At 42.8% G+C, this 19,964-nt stretch overlaps 1 protein-coding gene across 1 annotated transcript in view; it reads left to right on the plus strand.

The window, feature by feature from the left end:
* Positions 1-19,714, plus strand: part of FYN (FYN proto-oncogene, Src family tyrosine kinase) — a 44,282-nt gene extending 24,568 nt beyond the window's left edge. Inside the window, exons 6-11 of the mRNA XM_009586971.1 lie at positions 945-1,094; positions 4,984-5,139; positions 8,810-8,989; positions 10,836-10,912; positions 11,016-11,169; positions 19,566-19,714. Coding sequence (XP_009585266.1) covers positions 945-1,094; positions 4,984-5,139; positions 8,810-8,989; positions 10,836-10,912; positions 11,016-11,169; positions 19,566-19,714 — 866 coding nt within the window. The remainder of the gene's footprint in view (positions 1-944; positions 1,095-4,983; positions 5,140-8,809; positions 8,990-10,835; positions 10,913-11,015; positions 11,170-19,565) is intronic.
* The last annotated feature ends 250 nt before the right edge of the window (positions 19,715-19,964 follow it).

Genomic DNA, 19,964 nt, shown 5'->3' on the forward strand with positions numbered 1-19,964 from the left:
CTGTCCACGACTGCGGACACCTAGTGCTCAAACCTGCATTACGCCATCGATATCTACAGTGCCATAACACTCATGAAAACTAGGCTGGGATTCAGCTGCCCTAATAGCACCAGAAGCTTATGTGTGGGCATCTAAATCAAGCCCATAGCCCACTTGCAGACAGCCACTGCTACACCTAAAATTAAATCCAGCCCTTCAACTGAGGTTCCTTTACCTGGCCATGAGCATCCAGAGCCATTTGAAATGCCTGCAGGACACCCACGTGGATCGGACAAATGTGAAGCCTGTGGGAAAACTGCCAAGCTGGATGTCCTGGGGCATCTCACAAGGCACTTAACCCCTGTGTTTGGGCATCTGAATCCCACCAGTAAGCTCTAAAGCGCCAGCATGGATTTGGAAAGTGAAACATACCGTTCTTGCAGATCTCCTGGTGCACAGTCTTGGTGTAGTACCACCTTCCAAAGACTGTGACGTACAAAGAATGCTAATTTGGTTATTTAATGTTTATAAAGAAGTTTGGGATCCATCTGGGTAACAACACTACACATACATAAAGTCATTATCTCCAGTGCTTCCTATGAAAATCTTGATATTTACCACCCACTGGCATTTACCTAAAGTATAGTATTTGCACTGTAACCTGACACTTAGGATAGGAAAAGTCAATTTAGCAACCTGAAGCAGTAAATGTTAAAATGTGAGTTTCCATTTACACAGAAGTCCTGATTTCTTTCCAGAAAAGTGTGAAAGGGACATGGTGTGAACATAGTAAGATTTCTGTGATGCTTATTTCATTATGTTAGATTCACTTGTTCTTTTTCAAGGTACAGTAAGCATTTTTTGGAAGCAATTTCTCTTTCACTTTATAACAACTGACCAGCAAACCAAAATCTTTGTGTCTAAAAGCTACTTAAATTTTTTTATTTCTCCTTTGCTTGGAACAGGTGCCTATTCCCTGTCTATTCGTGACTGGGATGATATGAAAGGAGATCATGTCAAACATTATAAGATTCGTAAACTTGACAATGGTGGATATTATATCACAACTCGGGCACAATTTGAAACTCTTCAGCAGCTGGTTCAGCATTATTCAGGTAATTTTTCAGATAATACACGGCACTCTGAAGTATTTTAAAACAAAAGTGTTTGCTGCTGAGCTGATGTATGTGTAAGACGCCCTAAAGAGTCATTTGAGCTATGTCTCTTGCTTGTTGTAATGCATCTTCCATTATCCCTTTCCCATTACAGTTATAAATGGCTTTGAGTGCTGTTCACAGTGTACAGCGGCAGAGGTTTTAAAAGCTAGCACTCTACTGAGGTAAAGGTTTTGCCTGCTCTCCCTCTTCTAAGCAAACAGAATTACTGAATTTGACTTGCACATCTCAAAGCATGAATTCCCTGTGCATAAGCGAGCGCTAATATGTACCGTTTTGCAGCACACTATTGCTAATAAAGCAAATAGGGAATTGCATTGTGGAATTCAGTCATCTAAAGCAATGACCAAAAGGTTTGCATATATTACCTGACTCAAATTTTCCCACTGGATTTGTGTTCAATGTGCAAAGTATTAACATTTAATTTATAATCGGCCTAATTTTAAGAATAAATATGGCAAGGTGGATGTTTCTTTATGCACACTGTTTGTGTCCACCCTCCAAGCTCTTTTTTTTTTTTTGATTCCTGTGATTAAAATGTGGCATGCGCTATTCAACCCAAAAGCGCATCCTGCTGTCCTTGGCGATTGGTATACAACAGATACAACTTTAAAGTCCCCCAAACCTCTGCATAGGACAACCGGTTCTTACATGGAAGACTGCCATGGTTCTCAACATTGTCATTTTTTAAGAAGAAATTTGTATTTTGAATTATTTTGCTTTTTATTTTTTCCTTACTTTAGCTTTTCATAATATTAACAGATGACCCCAAATGCTCGCTGCTCAAAAACTGTTCATAATTTTTACTTGGGAAATCAACTTCTCTGTGGGGTGTTTTTTTCTGTATTCTTTGTATTCTGTCTGCTGTATTCTTATGCTATTCATACTAGACATCTGGCTGTCTTCTCTGCCCAATTTCTGATGGGTGTATGCTGCCTGGGAGAATTTCTAGTTGTTTGTGGTGACTCTGCATTAAACTAAGCTAAATAATGTATAAAAACTCACATCTAAGGAAGATAATTTTCAACCCCACTATACCAGCTGGTATATGTCAACTTCTAGTTTTCTGTGGTCAAATTATTTGGGTGGTGTATTTTCCATGCACAGATGCATAAACAAATAGATCTGGAAACAGCCATTTCTGTGCAACACAGGGGATAATCAGTAGGATCCAGGTAGGGTAGCTCAGGAGGGCATGGTACAGACCCACACTCCAGAGGTTTCACCTGCGGTCTCCCAGACTCAGGTGAACACAGGAGCCCTCATTCCATGCCAGCCCCAGCTGACTCAAAACATAAAGGCTGCCTCTAACCGCCTGCTCTGCACTCCGCATTGTGGGAGGTAGATTCGCACAACGCCTTGTGAGTGCCTAGGTTTACTTCTAGGGAGAGCTCAAAGATGCCCAGATGACTCCGTAAAGATCAGCATGGTTCCTGAAGACTGCTGAGACCATAGGTCAGTGCCTTCACAGCAGGACAGGTACGCTCTGCAGCCCACCCTTCAGCCTTCATCCCATAGCTGTCCAGGCTGGAGGACCCCTCCTGTCCAGGGAGCTGGAAACCAGGCTAGCCAGGTAGACAGTGTGCAGTTTGGTCTCGCGTAAGCAGTCCTGGGTCAGGAGTTGGAAGTACAAAGTGTACCTTTGTGCAGACACAGCACGGGTGTCCCTGCACTGTGCTCCCATTGCACGGCCGAGTACCCTCATTACCCAGATTTCCCTCTTGTCCTAGCCGCTTCTTACCTGGATAATAAAGTTAACTGCAGTGTCTGGACTTTCACAGATGAGATTTACAGATGAAAAATATTGAGATCTCCAGGGTGTCCTTACGTCAGACTGAAGTCCAGTAAACAGCACGTCTGAAGTTGAAGCACCGTTCACCCAATCCCTTACAGCCGGCCTGTCAAGCATAAGCTCTTGTGCGTGCAGTCTAGGCTTAACTGGAGCACCAGCATGCCAAGCTTTTTTTTCAATTAAAGAAAGCAAGGAGGTCTTAAAAACCTCCAGTTTCTTTCTGCAGCTGTCCAAACTCATAAGGAAGCTTTCCAGATACTATCCATATTTTGAGTAGTCCCTATCCTAATGTTCCCATTGGAATTATCTTGGAATAAGACATGGCAACTGGTCAGCTAATCTTCCCTGTTTTGTGGTCTTTGTTGTCTTGCTACAGGAGACACAATGAGGTCCATGTCAGGGTGTCTGTAGGGACTTCCCCACCATCCCGCAACATTCGTGCTGAGGAGGTAGAGCTTGGTGTTGCAAGGAGCTTCAGTGCTTGCCCACCTTGTGATGCTGAAACAAATTGTTCACCTGCCCAGACAGAAATCTTGCACAGGAGAAAAAAGATTATGTTTGAGTCTGAAACACAATTTCCCCACCTTGTTCTGCTCTGCTGTACCTGTTTTAAGATACAAGTCGCTGTGCAAGCTTTATATTGTAGTCTGCTTTGGGCAGCATGGTATACTATACAACAATATGTGTATATATCTGTATATTTTTATATATATCATTGTTTTTACTCCTGCTAAAAGATCTTGTGACTTTTGACACAGATCAGTCTGCTGTGAAGCTTTGCAAGAGATAAGTATAATGAATCTGCCCCAAATGATGTAGGACTGGCTGCATATGCTAATAAAGGTTTGCTCTAGAAAGAATGGCAGAAAGAAAAGTCTTTTACAGGACACCTACAAAAACACCTTTTCACAGAGTAGAATATAGAAAACACCTTTTCCCAGGATACCTAGAAAAAAATCAGGAAAAAGTCCACCAAATTTTCATTGCTGTCATTTTCAGAAAAAATGAATCTTCTCTGTGTTTCTTTTACTCAGTACAGAAACAATACAGTTTGTGACTTACAGATGATTTTTAAACAGTTATACTGTAGTATAGTATACCAGTTACTTGTGAAGTTATCTTAATACAGCATTGTGGGAGAAGGGAAATCCTGAGTCCACGAGAAAAAACATTGGCGGTCACCTTCCATTTCAGGCTGTGGAAGCAGAGACTAAAATATTTCCTGTTCTGTCTCAAATGAATATGTTTCAGTGTTCAATTTCTAATCTTCCAGGATGCTTTGTGGTATGCAACTAACAGCTGTTGTGAGTAGCATTGTTTTTATGCTTACTGTTTTTGTTTCATGTCACACTTTTTTTTCTTTCCTCTCCTTTGCTGTTGGCTTCACTTCTGGCTCCATCAGAGAGAGCTGCAGGTCTTTGCTGCCGCTTAGTAGTCCCCTGTCATAAAGGAATGCCAAGGCTTACTGATCTGTCTGTCAAAACCAAAGATGTCTGGGAAATTCCACGAGAATCCCTACAGTTGATCAAGAGACTGGGAAATGGGCAGTTTGGGGAAGTATGGATGGGTATGGAGCAAAATAATTATTCTAAAATAGCTGTCTGTGTGGGGATGACAAGATGGAAGGTGAAAATGTAGGACACTGTGACCCACAAGAAAAAAAAAGCAAAGCTCATACAGTTAGGAAAAATGTCTTTGGAATCATGTCTTTGACTTTGAAATTCTTTAATCTTCAACTTTCATTGTAATTGATGGCAAAAGAAAACTGAAATTCCGTGTTTCCTTGGAAGGTTTCGATTTTGACAAATTACCAGTGTCTTAATAATAAATCAAGGCTCACATAGTAATCTATTAATTATACCAAGGAGCCTTTTTCTGCAAGCTAACAAAAAAGTCCTTACCTTCAGTATCCAAAAATCAGTGTTTGCAAATGAACTTTAATGCAGCACTGAGAGAAAAGTCACCTTCCATCTTTCTCAATGCATGCATAATTTTGGATTATAAGTGTGTTTTTTTTATTAATTTCCTCTCCTATAGAGAAAGCTGATGGTTTGTGTTTTAACTTAACTGTGATTGCTACGAATAATACCCCACAAACTGTTGGATTGGCTAAAGATGCATGGGAAGTTGCACGTGATTCATTATTTCTGGAACAGAAGCTTGGTCAGGGGTGTTTCGCTGAAGTGTGGCGTGGTAAGGCAGAGAATATATTTTGCTTTGGATGGATCTTTTAAGGCCCTCTTGGCAGAAATAAACATTTCAAGTAGAGATCTTAAAGCTAAAAGATCAGAATAGTATGAAATGTTAGTCTATATCACCTAAAACAGTCAGACCTAAATACCGTAATCCACGGGGAAACTTCCTTTCATTTGCACACACTGGTATGAAAGGTTAGGGCATTAAACTTCATTAATTGCATTGGGTTTATTTGGGTGACTACACAATTGCTAGGTATTAAAATAGGAATGATGCTAAACTTGTAAGACAGAATGGCTAACCAGAAATTAATCTGGTAAGTAGACATTTTTCTTTCCTCGTGTGTTTTAGCACTGATGGGGTCAGACCCTGAAAATGCTTCCGTCCGCTCTCCCAGTTTATAAATAATGGCAAGTATCAGCAAGCTAATATTGTCAAGCTAGCTTTCCCATGCATCCACTTCTTTAAGTCCATTTTGAAATTTGTGTCTGCAGCAGAACCCCGTAACTTGATATAGAGACCAGGGACAATAGAGGCAAGACTTGCCCAGCCCAGCTGAACCCCCACTTTGAAGTCCAGAAATATTGACATTTTCCAAATCCACTGACATTGTTTTCTGCGCACTTGCCAGCTTTACTTACTGCTCCCCTCTCTATGGGCCTCATTCTTTTAATAACTATAAAACAATAGCAATTTAAAATATACATAAATCTTAGTATGGCTGTAGCATTGAAACACAATATAGTGGCCATTTAATGAGAGGTGGGCTCAATTTTTGTGCCAAATTGCATTCTGTATAGCCTCTTTAAAATGACCAATTCAAATAAAGAATCGCTATATGTTGTTTCTTCAGAAAAATTTGGTGGAGCAGTTTGGCCGCTCTTTTTGTTGCAGTGACACAAAAGTATGTACAACCAAAATAACTAGCGGGCTCTCCTGGGTTCTTGCAGCTGTTCTCCGTTGCAAGACTACAGCCAGGAGCAAATGCCAGCAAGTCTGTGAAATTTATAGAATTTATAGACTAGAAATACAGAAATTTATAGAATTTCACAGAATTACAGTTGACCTGTTGCAAGGAAAGCTACCTATGTTTTCTATTAGCATCCCCAGATAACTGCAGTTTCACCTTCTTGTTCTCCATCTTGAATGCATGCGAGAGTTTCAAGTTGATGTTAATACTTAGTGGTCAGCTTTGTGTGCCATAGATCTTAAACTGATACAATAAGCTAAAGCAGCAAATGCAATTTGAAAAAAAAAAATATCAGCTATGAGAAATAAAGTGCGAAGTACCAGTACCAAATATCTGTCAGAAACGCAAAAATTATTATTACAATTATGACATTATGTTTCTTAAAGTAATGTATAGTAAAAATATGTTAATAGCCCTGAAGCATTACCAAATTGGAATAGATTAACACAGTAAAAATTAATAAAAAATGCATTAAGTAGTAACTAACTACATATGGGAGGAATTCAGAGGGAAGTCTATGCTAATTTTCTATTAGAGAGAAACATACCAAACCACAACAAGAAAATTTAACAATTTAATCTGAAATCTGGACTGAGAGGATAAGTTAACCATTTTGTTTGATTTTCTTTTTTTAACTGGAGAAATTCATAAAAGTATTTGAAAATAGAACTGCTGAAAACACTTCATGGTAGTAGAACGAGTCCTGCGATTTTTATTAAGGTAATGCAAACAGATAATAGAGAGTTAATCTGTTAACACACCAGGTAAAATCCTACTTTATTAACACCAGTGACAGAAACCCTGGTGCTCGTGAAACTGGGGTTTCATTTCTGGTTCACGTAATTCGTGGTACCTCTGCAAAGTGGCTGTGACTGACGGCACTCTGTGGTCTGGAGCCTCAGTGGCTCCAGATAAAACACACTCCCTTTCACCTGTCAGAAAAGATTTTGGCCTTCCTGCTTGAAATTAGGAGGTGAAACCACATCCTTCCCAGCTTACACAGGAGTGCCACTAAGCAAAAGTCCTGCTTCAGCTCTGATTTGAAGGACTGAGTGAAACCTCAAGAGTCCTCCTCAAGCGCACTGGGGAAACATTGGTAGGAACTCAAGACGTTACTCCACCACTGGTCGAGGTGACAGCACCTGGCACTGAGCTGGCAGAAGAGAATCAAGGCATAGTGAAAAGCGAACTTGTATGGCACACTTTTGGCTAATACGTGCCTCAAGCCCCCCTCAGACAGCATCGTGTGTTGCTGCGGGGATTGCCCTGTAAGTGAGGGACGACACAGGCAGTGGCTCCCCCGCCGCCCCTCCCCTGTCCTCGACTAGACGAGGTGGCAGCTGGGACCTGACCACTTGCACAAAAAACAATCCAGCTCATTTTATGCTCTGGCAGGTTGCAAAAGCTCGTGATGAAGTTATTTTGGCTTAACCAGTTCCCATGCAGCAGCTGAGCCCTGGTAACTGTTAATGTGCTTTTAACATTTAAGACAAACCAGGCTTATTTTACATGTTACTTTTTCTGATGACATCTTAATTTATAGAAACTAGATCTGAGTCTGAGTCTTCATGTACTTTGTAGGCCTTCTGCTATCCCATGCTTAAGTGCAGAGGAGTAATTTTTACCCAATGTGATTAATTCCTGAAGTCATTTAGTATTGTTCTGCCTTATCACACAGCAGCTCCCTATCAACAGATCACAGGTCCCATTCAAGGCCATTTCAGCCCTGGCTCTGGAGCAGAGCTCTGGCAAGTCTGGGCAAGGGACAACCAGAAAGCACTAAGAAAGTGATATTTTTGCCCATTTTAATTTTCCTTCCTTTCCTTTCCCCAGCCCCCCATCCCTAAAAAAACTGTTAACATAGGTAGTTGTTTCTTTTTCTTTCCAGTCCTCCTTCTCCCCCTTGCAAATACCCAAGTGAAGCCCCACCTCTTGTGGGACAGCCTGAGTCAGCCTTCCCCAGCTCTCTCCAGGTCCTTGTGCAGGCTTTCAGGTGTTCCAGAAGGCTTGGTAGATGATGGCTGAAAAATGATGCAACTTGTCCATTTCAGTGCTGACCGCAAGTAAAGAACAAAGTGAAGTGGACGGGAACCACCTCATTTTCAATCAGCAGCTGCTGGGCTTCTGGGGATGAGGCGAGGAAGGAAAAAGACGCATTTCGGCTTGGAAACACGCCCATGTTTCTAAACTGAGATTGATTCAGAATTTATTTCTTGGGAATTTTTTTTAGAATATGTTTTTTTCCTCTGACTCAGAACAAAAACAAAATGTTAAAATGTCTTGCAAATGGAAAGTTCTGGGTTTAACCAGTTTTGTTATCCAAATCTGTGACTGGAGATGTGTTGTTGTCTGTAGCAATTACTTGTTAGCAAGGGAATACATGAAGATGGGTTTCAGCAGTCCCGCATTTCTTACTCAGAGAAGGTTTCTGTGGGCATCAGTGGAAGCATTGTCTGAGTAGGACAATGGCGATTGTGCCCCAGTGCCAATGGGAGTATTATTTTTCAGTGTAATAGAAAAAGACTAAAATATGAGGGAGGCGTGGGAGGAATATAATGATAAGGCAACATGGGAAACCACACTTTAAAAAAATAATTATATTAAGTGTCCTTGCTAGTTTATTCCTTGGTAACATTAGGCATCAGGCAGAAAAAGGAGCAGAAGATGTTTAATCTAACTAAGTATCTGTGCTTGTAGGTACGTGGAACGGAAATACTAAAGTGGCTATCAAGACCCTGAAGCCTGGCACTATGTCTCCAGAATCCTTCTTAGAGGAAGCCCAAATCATGAAGAAGCTAAAACATGACAAATTGGTCCAACTTTATGCTGTGGTATCTGAAGAACCTATCTATATTGTCACGGAGTACATGAGCAAAGGTGAAGCCAGAGCTGCTGCCCTTGATAACAATATTTTTTCTTTGTTGATGCTCCTTGGGAATACAGAGGGAGGTGCAGTGTGATGCATGAACAGCATGTGAGGAAGGAGAGAGGCAACAGGAAACTAAATTCACCTCTGGCTTCAGAAGAATTATAAATTCAACTCTGAACTGCGCCTAAAACCTGAAATCCACTAAATGTACAAAGAAAATTTGCACTAGGTGGGGGAAGGAGAAGTTGGTGCAGCCTAAGTGCTTCCAACTGCATCAGCATCTAAACTTCCCTGACAAGTGGAGATTTACATTTTTTAGGTTTGAATTGATATTACGTGCTGCTTCCCAAAATCCTAGCTTTTCCTGGTGCCAGAGAGTTCATATGGCATCTTCTTTCAGTGTTTACTTGTCGTCCTAAGACTTCTGTTTCTTTTTGCAATCCTGAGTTCTGTCACATGCACCTCGCTCTCAGATCGTAGCTTAATTTTCAGTCCACCCCATTTATCATTTTAATACATGATTTGCACATATGATGCTTTCCATCCTCTTTCCCCTTCCCTTTCCCCTTCTCCTTTCTCTTTTTCTTTAAGCTACTTAACTGGTAACGATGTAGTAAAATGAGAAAAGGAAAACGTTTTGCTCCGTCAGATCTCCAGCAGGGGTGCTGAGAGCAGAGCAAAAAATCTGCTTGTTTTGGAAAAACAAATGAACCAAATAGGAAACATAAGTTCTCATAGGGAAGTTTCATTGTACATTGGAGGATACACTCTGAAATTTTAAGTGCATTTTTTCAGTCTATTTGGAATTGATTTTTATTTTCCTGGCAGGTGCCTGCCCACCTCCCTCCTCAGAGGCATCCAAGCCCTGACTAACTCACACTTTAATCATATGTATCAGTGACAAGCATGTGCTTTTTCCCCTTTAAAAAAAAGACTTCTCAAAATCCTTCTGAAGTACGTGGTTTATTTTGGCTTACTTTACTAGTTTTTACTGTAACATTTTACATCTTTGGATCTGAGCTTGAGGCTGATGATTTATCAAGGGAGAAACGCCTAATCATCTGTCTTTTCCCCTTATTTATTAAACCAAATCACTGACCTTATTTAAAGAAGACTGCCACACTTCTCGGTTTGAATACAAGATTGGGAAGGGAGCTATAGCGTCCTAGGCTTTTTTTAAAAGCTACAAGGAACCTCCTTGCTTTCCCTTGCACAGGAGAGCTATGTCCTTACTGCTTTTGCTAAAATTGCTTTCATTTGATCTCTGCTTTGTCTTCTCTGATTTTGCATAGTGGTCTTCTAAAATTAATGGTTCATGCTACATTTAGTTATGGGTTACATAGAGAAGGAGCACTACTCATTTCTAAGGAAAATTAGCCTTTGTTAATGCTAGCCCATTTGGGCTTACCAGGCTCCAGGCTGACCTTTCTTTTGGAGCAGGTAGAGCTGGGATCTGACTTTTTCCATAGCTTGTGTGGCTTGGAACTGAGCTGATGCTTTGCAGCTAGCTGAGGCCTTTAGAGAGCAGCAGGTATGTAGTTTCAAAGAGCACTGGAAAAGTTAAGAAAGATCAGCTTTCTCAGTAATGGTCAGGAGAATTAAAAAAAAAGATGTTGTTTCTTTTCCCTGCAACTCTCTTTAGACTAGTGACATATTCTTCTGCAAGCCAATCTTAAAGAAGAGTAGAACAAGTATAATAGGAGAATTCTAAGATGTTGTGGGGTTTTTTGAAACTGCCCACTTGAATTCGAAACATTGCTGTCTTTAATATTGCACATATTGCTGCACCTCCATCCTGATGAATAGCCATTGTTTCCCTAACATCTCTCTATTATGTCAACTTTGCATTTGCAGGGAGTTTGCTAGATTTCTTAAAAGATGGAGAAGGAAGAGCTTTGAAGTTACCGAATTTGGTGGACATGGCAGCCCAGGTCTGTCTTCAGAGTACTGAGCACTTAGGTGTATATGTTTTACAGCCTGTGTATGTCTGAGTTCATTTTAAAATGCACCGATTGTGCTTCATGCTTCTCACAGGTGGCTGCAGGAATGGCGTACATCGAGCGAATGAATTACATACACAGAGATCTGCGGTCTGCAAACATTCTGGTGGGGAATGGCCTAATATGCAAGATTGCCGACTTTGGATTGGCAAGACTGATTGAAGACAACGAATATACGGCCAGACAAGGTAGATGCAGCGGCAGGCCTAGCACTGGGTGTCATTATTGTGACAGGGGAAGAGTGGAACGTGGCTTTAAAAAGCTCTCTTTCATATGCTTTGGGGTAGCTTTCAGGAAATTCTGAACGCATATTAACTCCTAGCCCAGAACTTCACTGCTGAATGCATGTCCTAAAGAGAACGTCTTATTTAGTTGTCTTCCCTTTAAAAACTGACCAGAATGAAACAAAGATGATGAGTGAGAGCACAGGTAGGTGAAGTGACAGTAAAGACAAGATCCTCATGGTGCCATAACAAAGAGGATACTTTACTTACGTGCCTTGAAAGCCTGAATGTGGTAATCCACAAAAGCCCACGTAAGCTATGTCTTTCATAGTGTGCCTTCCAGTATTTACTAACCACTATCAGCATTGCTGTGCTATTCTTATTTTCTTTATTTCAAACAGATCAAAGAATTGTGTCTCTATGCAATGGAGCTGTCTCTCTGAGCCCTATGTTTTCTTTGGGAACTTAAAAGGTTGCTTTAATAGGAAAGCCATTTTCCAGTGCCACACAGAGTGCTGGGCACAGTCGACCACTGATACACTATAAAAATGTATCAAAGAGCATTGTAGCTTTTTTTAAAAAGCATATGTGTGTGTGTGTGTGTGTGTTCAGACTGAGCCATGACACAGACTCTTTGTAGTTAGTCATTCTTTACAAGTCATGCTTAGTTGTCAGATGTTGGTCCAAGTTTGCAGAGCTACAGTTTTGTTCTCTTTCTATTGGCAGTACATTGGTAGTGCTTGCTCAATATGTGTCGGTAAATACCACTCCATCCATTCCAGTTCCAAAGCCAAGGAGTGTCCCGTTAAACTCTGTTGTATGTCATCAGAAAGCACAGGTCGGTTAAATACTTCATAACCTGCATTTAACCCTTCCTGTTGTGAGTTTTTTTCTCTTGACCAGAAGTCCCTGTTTCAGCATGGATTTTGTCATTAATTCTTAGGAAAGAGCTAACCTCTTTCTGTAACTTTCAAGTGTTGACAGAAGGAGCCAGAGAGTTTCCAGCATGCCTTGTCTTGGCCTGGGAGCAGCAGCTCTCATGCCGTTCACACCCCTCTGAACTGCTGTCAGCAGTACCTAGTCACAGGGATGTGGGCCACGGGCTGGGTCCACCCTGCTTCACGTTTGGACGGCGAGGCCTGATTATTTTGGGGGGGCCCTTGAAGAACCCGTGGTAGGTACTAATGCAGAGAGTTAACCAGTATTGATTTCAGCCTGAGGGTGGGAATTGCTCCTTGCTAGAAAAAATAGCCTCGTGTCATTCTCTCCTGAGTAACAAGAGTGTTTGCAGGCTCTGGTAGACAGAAAGCTGCCTGCTTGCCCTTCCCCAGTGTAAAACGAGAAGAGTTTTCCTTGAACAAGGCAGCCAGATCCAGTCTGCAAAATCACTTTGAAACAATGTCCTGTATTATCTCCATTTCTGTCTGTTTTACTGCCATGTCTTTTGTTCCCTTTGGAAACCACCCAACGTATATTTTGACATGAGTAATTATTTGTTTTAATGGACAAGTATGTGACCTACTTCTGGCCGGATCTCTTCAGGCTCCTCATCCCTAGGAAATCCTCTGATGACCTGTTTGCTTCCTGGTTTAAATATCTCAGAATAGTTTTGCCCTCTTCACATGTTAGAAAGCCATAAAAACCTGTCTGACTGATGTTGAGGAGAACCTTAGATTTTTTAAGACAATAAAAATGATTGGATTTTGGATGGGAAAACTTTGAGCTGAAAAAAGCGTAACACTGGGACTTGGCAGGGAGAGGGAGTGTAGTCGTGGGTATCTCCTACCCTTCTTCCACAGCAGAAATCACTTGTATTGTGGAAAAAGTGGCTGAGAAGGGAGAAATAGTTTAGCTTTTAACCTCCATTGGTGATGATCAGGAGATCTGAATCGTGTTTGCCTGGCTTCATCTCATGGTGCAAGTATGGAGAAGTCACCCATCCTTCCCATACTTTGGGGCGATGGACAATACTTCCTTCCCCTCACCTCAGGGTCAAGCTTAAGCCCATCAGAGCTACGGAGAGACCCAAAGTCCTGTAATCACAGGCATCCTGTCGAAAGGTTTTCCTACTTTCGTTAATGTTTTTTTGACCCTTTCTTAAGTGGTAGCTTGTTCTAGGGAGGGGTGTATTTTTGACCAAGCAGCACGCTCTCAATTTGCATTTCATTGTAATTAACCTGGCTTCCAAGCCAGCTGTGCAGCCAGGGTGAGCCTAGGACCTTTAATTTATTGAGGAAGAAACATGGTTTCTAATGGGCCACTGGAATTTTTCTTCAAGTGGGATTCAGTCCTGGTTTGTTTAGTTAAACTTCAGATTTGAGCATTGCTTGGTGGAGACCACAGTATCAGAAGGAAATGGTTGCCTCTGCTTGTTTCCCATGACCTATTACTTCAGCCTCCAAGGGGATGCATCTGGGGACTGCTCTGTTTATCTAGCTGACTACTGCTTCAGTGGGAATTTTGACACGGGAGGAGAGCCTGGCCATCAGAGGGGCGGGGGACGGGGAGCGCTCCAGACTGGCAGCTCCTGTGGGAGAAAGGAAATGTTTTGCCTTATGAAATCTGAAGATTAAAGCCTTTGGTCACTCTCTCCTCAGCAGTCGTCCTTCTCTTGGCTTAAGTATGTTAGTACAGAGCTCCTTGTCGGCATGGGGCAGAGGTGGCTTTCTCCAGCCTTGCTTGATCTCCTGCTCCCTTCCCCCACTGTCACTTTTGTCTCCGATTAAATATTTTGAAAGGAAACAGATGGGGATGCTTTGAGCCCCAGCGGGCTAGAGTGCAGGATTCCTGAACCTGTATGGGTATTACTCAGCCTGGTGGTAACGTTTTACTGACCGGTTTATTTTCTTTTTGATTTGAACAAAGGAGGCCTGACTACTCCTGATTTATGAGAGGTAAATAAAAAGCGGTTCGTTGTCTGCACTGCCATTTCTCAGCAATCGTCAGGAAGGAAAGAGATGGTCACGCCACTAATGATTTAAAGTGTGTGACTAGCAGCTATACACTGCCATTAAATAATACAAAAAAAAGTTCTTGGCTTGTAACGAGCATTTGGCTCCTCTTGCTTTTAGAGGAAGTGAGTAATCAAAGGGGAAAAACATGCCTATTAAAGTGACGCCCATTTTAAAGACTACGCTGGTGGACTGTATTGCAGCCTGCACCATCAGGGCTTGCTTCTTTTCGCTGTTGCTGTTGCAACATCTTCCCACACACACAGTGTCAGGCATTCAGTCTTGTTTCCTTCCATTGGTGATGATGCTTGTGTCAGTCCTGTAAGGCAAGTCTTAAAACCTTTGGTATCCTACAGGAAAGAGAGAAACTTCCCATCACCTCCAACACAGGATTTCCCCTGCAGTTCTGCTACCCTTACACTGATCTGGTTCACAGCTACGTGGAGTTTTGGCGAAGCGCATGACATTTTTGTGGAGACTGCCGAGTGCTCCACAGAGTTTCTGTGGAAGAGTTGTTACTATTCTAAGCGGTAGCAGCTGATATAAATTTAAAATTGCCTTAATAAAAAAAGAGCACAGTTATTTTCCAGGCCTTGTTTCTACTGCATACACTGGCAGCACTTGCAGCAATGCTGCTCCAAGCATACATGAAACAATCAGGGTCTTTCTGATGCCTTCCAGACAAGTCAGAGCTATTTTGGGAGCTCTAATACATGTTTGTAAACTCTCAGATCATTTTTGCATCCTTAACACTCAGAAATATCTCCTTCCTGCCCTGCTTAAAAACAAGTAATGCTTCTTATTTTGATTTCCTAGAAATGAGTGGGGATTTTTTTCCCCTTCCAGGCTCTCCCCAGTCCTTTTGTAGAGACTTGGCTCCCAGCTCACTAGCTAATCAGATCTCTCTTGTTCGCGACTGACTGTACTGAGGGCTGTAACGTCCAGGGCTTTATTCTTGCTCTTTGCCTGCTGTTCCCCAGGCAAGACGTGGAGCGGATAGGAGGAAGGACTCTTGCTTCTCAACAGCCAGCCCCCGGGGTCCCGGAGAGGGATCACTCATGGCGCTCCTACAGAGATGTCATCTGCTCTGCGAGAAGGAGCATGGCCAGGTCAAGAGGAAGGGCAAGGGGAAGGGGGCCGTGCAGGCAGCAGGCGAGAGGGGTGTTTAGACCCGCAGTTCCGCCCCTTGTCCCCCGCTTCCCAGGGAGGGGTCAGCCTGCGGAGCCTGCTTCTGATCGCTGATGTTTTGCCAGGCTTGTAATTTCACGTTCGTTCTCACAGCACAAAAAACGTAATTGCGCGGTCCCTCCCACACGGCACTCATCATCGCCTACCAGGGCTGACTCGTTTCCTGTTACATGCTTGCTTCAGCACTTCGTTTTTACCTTTTGTGGCTTTCCTTTTCCAGCCCCAGGAGCAACACGCTGCTGCACTACATTCTCTGGTCGCTAACCCAAGAGTTCCCGTGGTTTTCGGGTCTTAGGGCTTGGGGTGCTGCATTGGGTTTGGTTTTAAGGCACGAGAGGTAGCAGCCCTGTAGCATTTCCGGAAACAGGATCATTATCAAGCTGGCAGTGGCTCTGGGGCGTGAATTTCAGAGGTTCTGCTTTGTCGAGATTTAGATCTGAGAAAACAAAGCTCTGAGGGATTTTCGCTCACCTCAGAAGAAACAGTGCTGAGAGTTGTACGTCAAGGTCACTCAATTATCCCAGCCCCCTCCGCTCCTTCTCATCACGTGACCTGCTTGTAGCCGACGAAGAATTAAAGCAGGGCCACGGATTGATTTTTCCCAAGGAAATCCTCCTGGGAGATAACCTGTGTGAATGCCTGGGCAGAACTGGGCAGAGGTCCCAAGAACAGGGCTGAGCCTCACAAAAATCCTCAGAGGTCGGAGGCAGGGCTGGCTGCCCTAGCAGTAAATTGTACCAGCAGCTTTGGCTTGATGTGGTTGCGAGCAATGCAGAAACCCAAAAAAGGCTTTCCCGAGGCTGAAATGTTTCAAAAAAGGGACAGAGATAAAAGCTGCAGATTAGTACCTTGCTTTGGGGCAAAGACAGGCTATCCTGACCTAACAAATGCAGAGCGCGGTTGGTTTGTATGCATGGAGTTACTGACCTGCTAGTTTGTAATAAAACAGGTTCCAGAAAAAAAAAAAAAAGAAATCCCCCCCCACTGATGTAAAATCTGCCTTCAAAGTAGGAGATAGGCTGCCTTGTCAGCTGGGGTAATTTGGCTCATCAGATTTATTAGCATGCTTGTCAGTAATACGCATTTTATCTGATGATCTGATGCTGTAATTTGTTTGCAGCACAAAGTCAGCTTGTTTAATAAGCTGCTGAGGCTTGGGCAGAGGGAGGGGGTGAGGTTTTTAATCGGTGTGTTGGGAAGAGAGTGAGCGCGGAGACTGTGTGTCGGTCAGGAGCAATGCTCAGCATCTGGCCTGTGCGAACGCTTCGTATAGCAGTAGCAATCCGGAGGCTTCAGAGCAGTGCTCAACACATTTGGGGATTTTTGTGTTTTCACAGAAGTGCACTGCCTGCGTCTCCAGTGCCAGACGTTAGATGGGAGGCAGCACCTTGGGGGGAATCCCTGTTAGACACACACACTCACACGCGCACACCCCCATTCACACAAGCTATGTGTGATCTCTTTGTGTTATGGCATTGTGTTATGCATGCGTTGTACCTGCAGCTGTGCGGGTGGCCAGCCTGGTATGTCCTCACTGGTCTCTGCTCTCCCCTTACAGATGGCTCTGCCATACTGGGTTGCAAGCTCTCTTGGACCGTCTAGCCTCCAGCATGCATTGCAGGCCCAGAAAACCATGAGGCAGGGCTCTGCTAGCGACCTCTCTGCCAACCTTGCTTTTCCCTCCTCCCCATCTATCACTTCAAACCAAAGTTCAGGAAATACTGAACATGTATGAAATCCAGAACATGTGATTTTTGTATTAGTTGTTTTAGCCAGAGAATCACCCACAGCAGGGGCAACACAGAAATGTAGTGAGTAGCTATCCTGTCATCGGAAAATCCACAGCACAGACTGTCTTCTCTAGCACTGATCATCACAGTCCAATGGGGTTTGTACTGCTCTAGCTCTCAGGAAAAGGGATGTGCTGGAATTGTCCCCGCTTCTCACCTACTTACCTTGCTTCTCGACTTCCCAGGGTCCCTCAACACACCACATACTCAACTCCCAGTGCCACACTGGCAGTAGATGAGGAAGGCAAAAATACTGGAGGAATTGGCCACAAAGGAGCCTGAAGAGAATTCTTTCCTCCAAAGATGAGTTGTAGGTGGTTGCTGCCTTTGGATCTGAGTATGAAGCAAAAGGGAATTAGACCAGGTTTGGCTTAGCTTCTCAGAAAAACACAGCTGATTAAAGAAAAAAAAATTGTTGAATAAAATGTGTGCAACACGCAAACGAGCAAACCCTCATGCTTAGCTATCTCACACACCACCAGCCAACGTCCAAGCCTTCAGGCTGCTGGCCAGCTTGGAGCTATTCGTTCAGCTGGCATGGTGCGTGTGTGCTATCTCAGCTGCACGTCTGAGAGAACAGAGGGACGTTAGCCCTCATATTCATGGCATGCCTGCATAAGCCCATCTAAAGCCATGCACTGTAGGCCTAGGGAACCCAACCACCAGATATACGCAGCTTGCAGTTTTTCCGGGGATTGGCGAGGGGTGTATAGCCCCAGGATCTGCCGGTGGCTGGGGGAGCTGTTTGCCAACCCCACATGGCTGCTGGTTCTGCTGAAGCAGGGCCAGCTTCCAGGACAGAGGCTCAAGTGATGGCAGGCTGCTGCTGCAGAGGTCTCAGAAATCACAGCCAAAGCAGATTTTAAGAGAAGGTGAAGTTCTGTAAATTTTGAGTCTTGTAAACTAAGATTGGTCCCATGAAGAAGTGTAAGTTAGGGAGATTGAGACCAAAGCCGAGCATGCAAATTTCAGCTCCTGCCTGCGTATCAGCTAATGAAAATACAGAAGAGGCAGACTTTTTTGAAAGTGAATAGACATACAAAAATCCTCCGGCACCTTTGCAAATCTAACCGCTGACTTCAGGCATTAGGGATTTGAAACTTTGTCTTGTGTCTTTTAATTTAGCAGGACTTACTTGAGCAACTGCAATTTTCCCTAGAAAAACATATTTGTTTCTGAGTAATATTCTCTCTTAGGGTCACTTAAAGGTAGAGCAGGGAAAATTTTAGCACACCTGACGTTTTCCTAAGTAAGGAGATGAGAATTACCACGTTTATTTTGTACTCTGAGTCAAGTCAGACTGCGGCGTATAGCAGAAGATACGGGGCATCGAGCACTGGATATGATGGCAGAACCGCGCCGGCAGGGCACTGTAAACAGTGCCATAACTTCACTCCCTGAGAGTGATTTGTCCACGTTGTTACACTTTCCACACTCCTCCTGAAAGCTAAGGGAACTTTTATGAGAGGGTGGTGAGAAGTCAAAGTCAGTCTGTTTCCAAATTCAAGAGTGTTTGTCACTAGGGATCAGCAATAAGCAATGCAACTCTTTTGCCTGTATGTTAATACAAGGCACCAGGGAAATGTCTGCATATTTTTCGTGCATACTACGAGTTAATTATTACCACAAGACTTTTCTTTAAAGTCATACTGAAAATATTTTCCCTAAGAAAACAGTAAATGATTGGAAAAGCAAATAAATCAGTGTTTAAAGGCTTGTTATCTTACCATCCTTACCACAACTGACTCCTGCAAGCTCTGATGATGGATGAGCACATTACAACTGCACGTATTTAAGGCACTACAGGCTTTTCAGTGCCAGGAGCTTAAAGTACACTGTCAAGTTATAAATCACAGGCCAAAGTTGTGCCTTGACATCATTGCACTCCAAGCAACTCGAATGGCAGTATTATTTTTAAGTCCTTGCATGTTTCTAATGAAATATTAGGTTTGTTTTTAATTTACGTTTTTACCATGTTTGTTTGTTTTGCATTTTGCTCAGCTTGAGCAGGGAAACTCAGAGGTACATTTCCAATAAATCTCACTTCTATTCATACGTGCTAACTGTGTTTGACTTGCAAATGTCACAGGGAAATGTTAATTTAAAACACTTTGGGAGAAAGAATTTCTATTATATTGGGCTTATTGTTTTTTAATTTTTTTTTTCTTTTATAAAACTTCAAACCTGAATTAAAATGTCTTAGCCTTTTCTTGGGATGTGGGACAAACCCATCCCTTCCCTGCTAAGTCTTTCCTTCTGCCCTACATGTTCCACCCGCCTGTCCTCTCTGACTGTACTCCATGGAGCTGTTTGTTAACAATTACCTGCAGCTCTGTCCACCTGCACGTGTTGCAGAACACAACAGTCACCTGCGAACTGGTACTTTGATTCTGTCTCTATTCTGATTAAGACTCATTTATTCTTTCATTAGGTGCAAAGTTTCCCATTAAATGGACTGCACCAGAAGCGGCATTGTATGGAAGGTTCACAATAAAGTCAGATGTGTGGTCTTTTGGGATCCTACTGACAGAGCTGGTAACAAAAGGGAGAGTGCCATACCCAGGTAAGAAAACAGTCTGAGCCCTGCTTCACTTGGGGAAAGGAGTGGGAACGAGCCATATGCTTAAATTGGAATGTTTATTTATTTTCACTGGGCTCAAAGGAGGATGGTTATCATGCGTAAGTTCTGTGTATGCTTGAGAACGGTCCTGACTCTGAAAGCTGCTGTATGATGGTCATGATAAAAATGACAAGAGGCCAGAAAATCCAACATATTCATTTCTAAGTTTTTAATTGTTCTCGATTCAATTAATTATTAATTATTAATTAT

This window comes from Fulmarus glacialis, unplaced genomic scaffold, assembly GCF_000690835.1.
Source record: "Fulmarus glacialis isolate BGI_N327 unplaced genomic scaffold, ASM69083v1 scaffold12731, whole genome shotgun sequence".
Lineage (NCBI taxonomy): Eukaryota > Metazoa > Chordata > Aves > Procellariiformes > Procellariidae > Fulmarus > Fulmarus glacialis.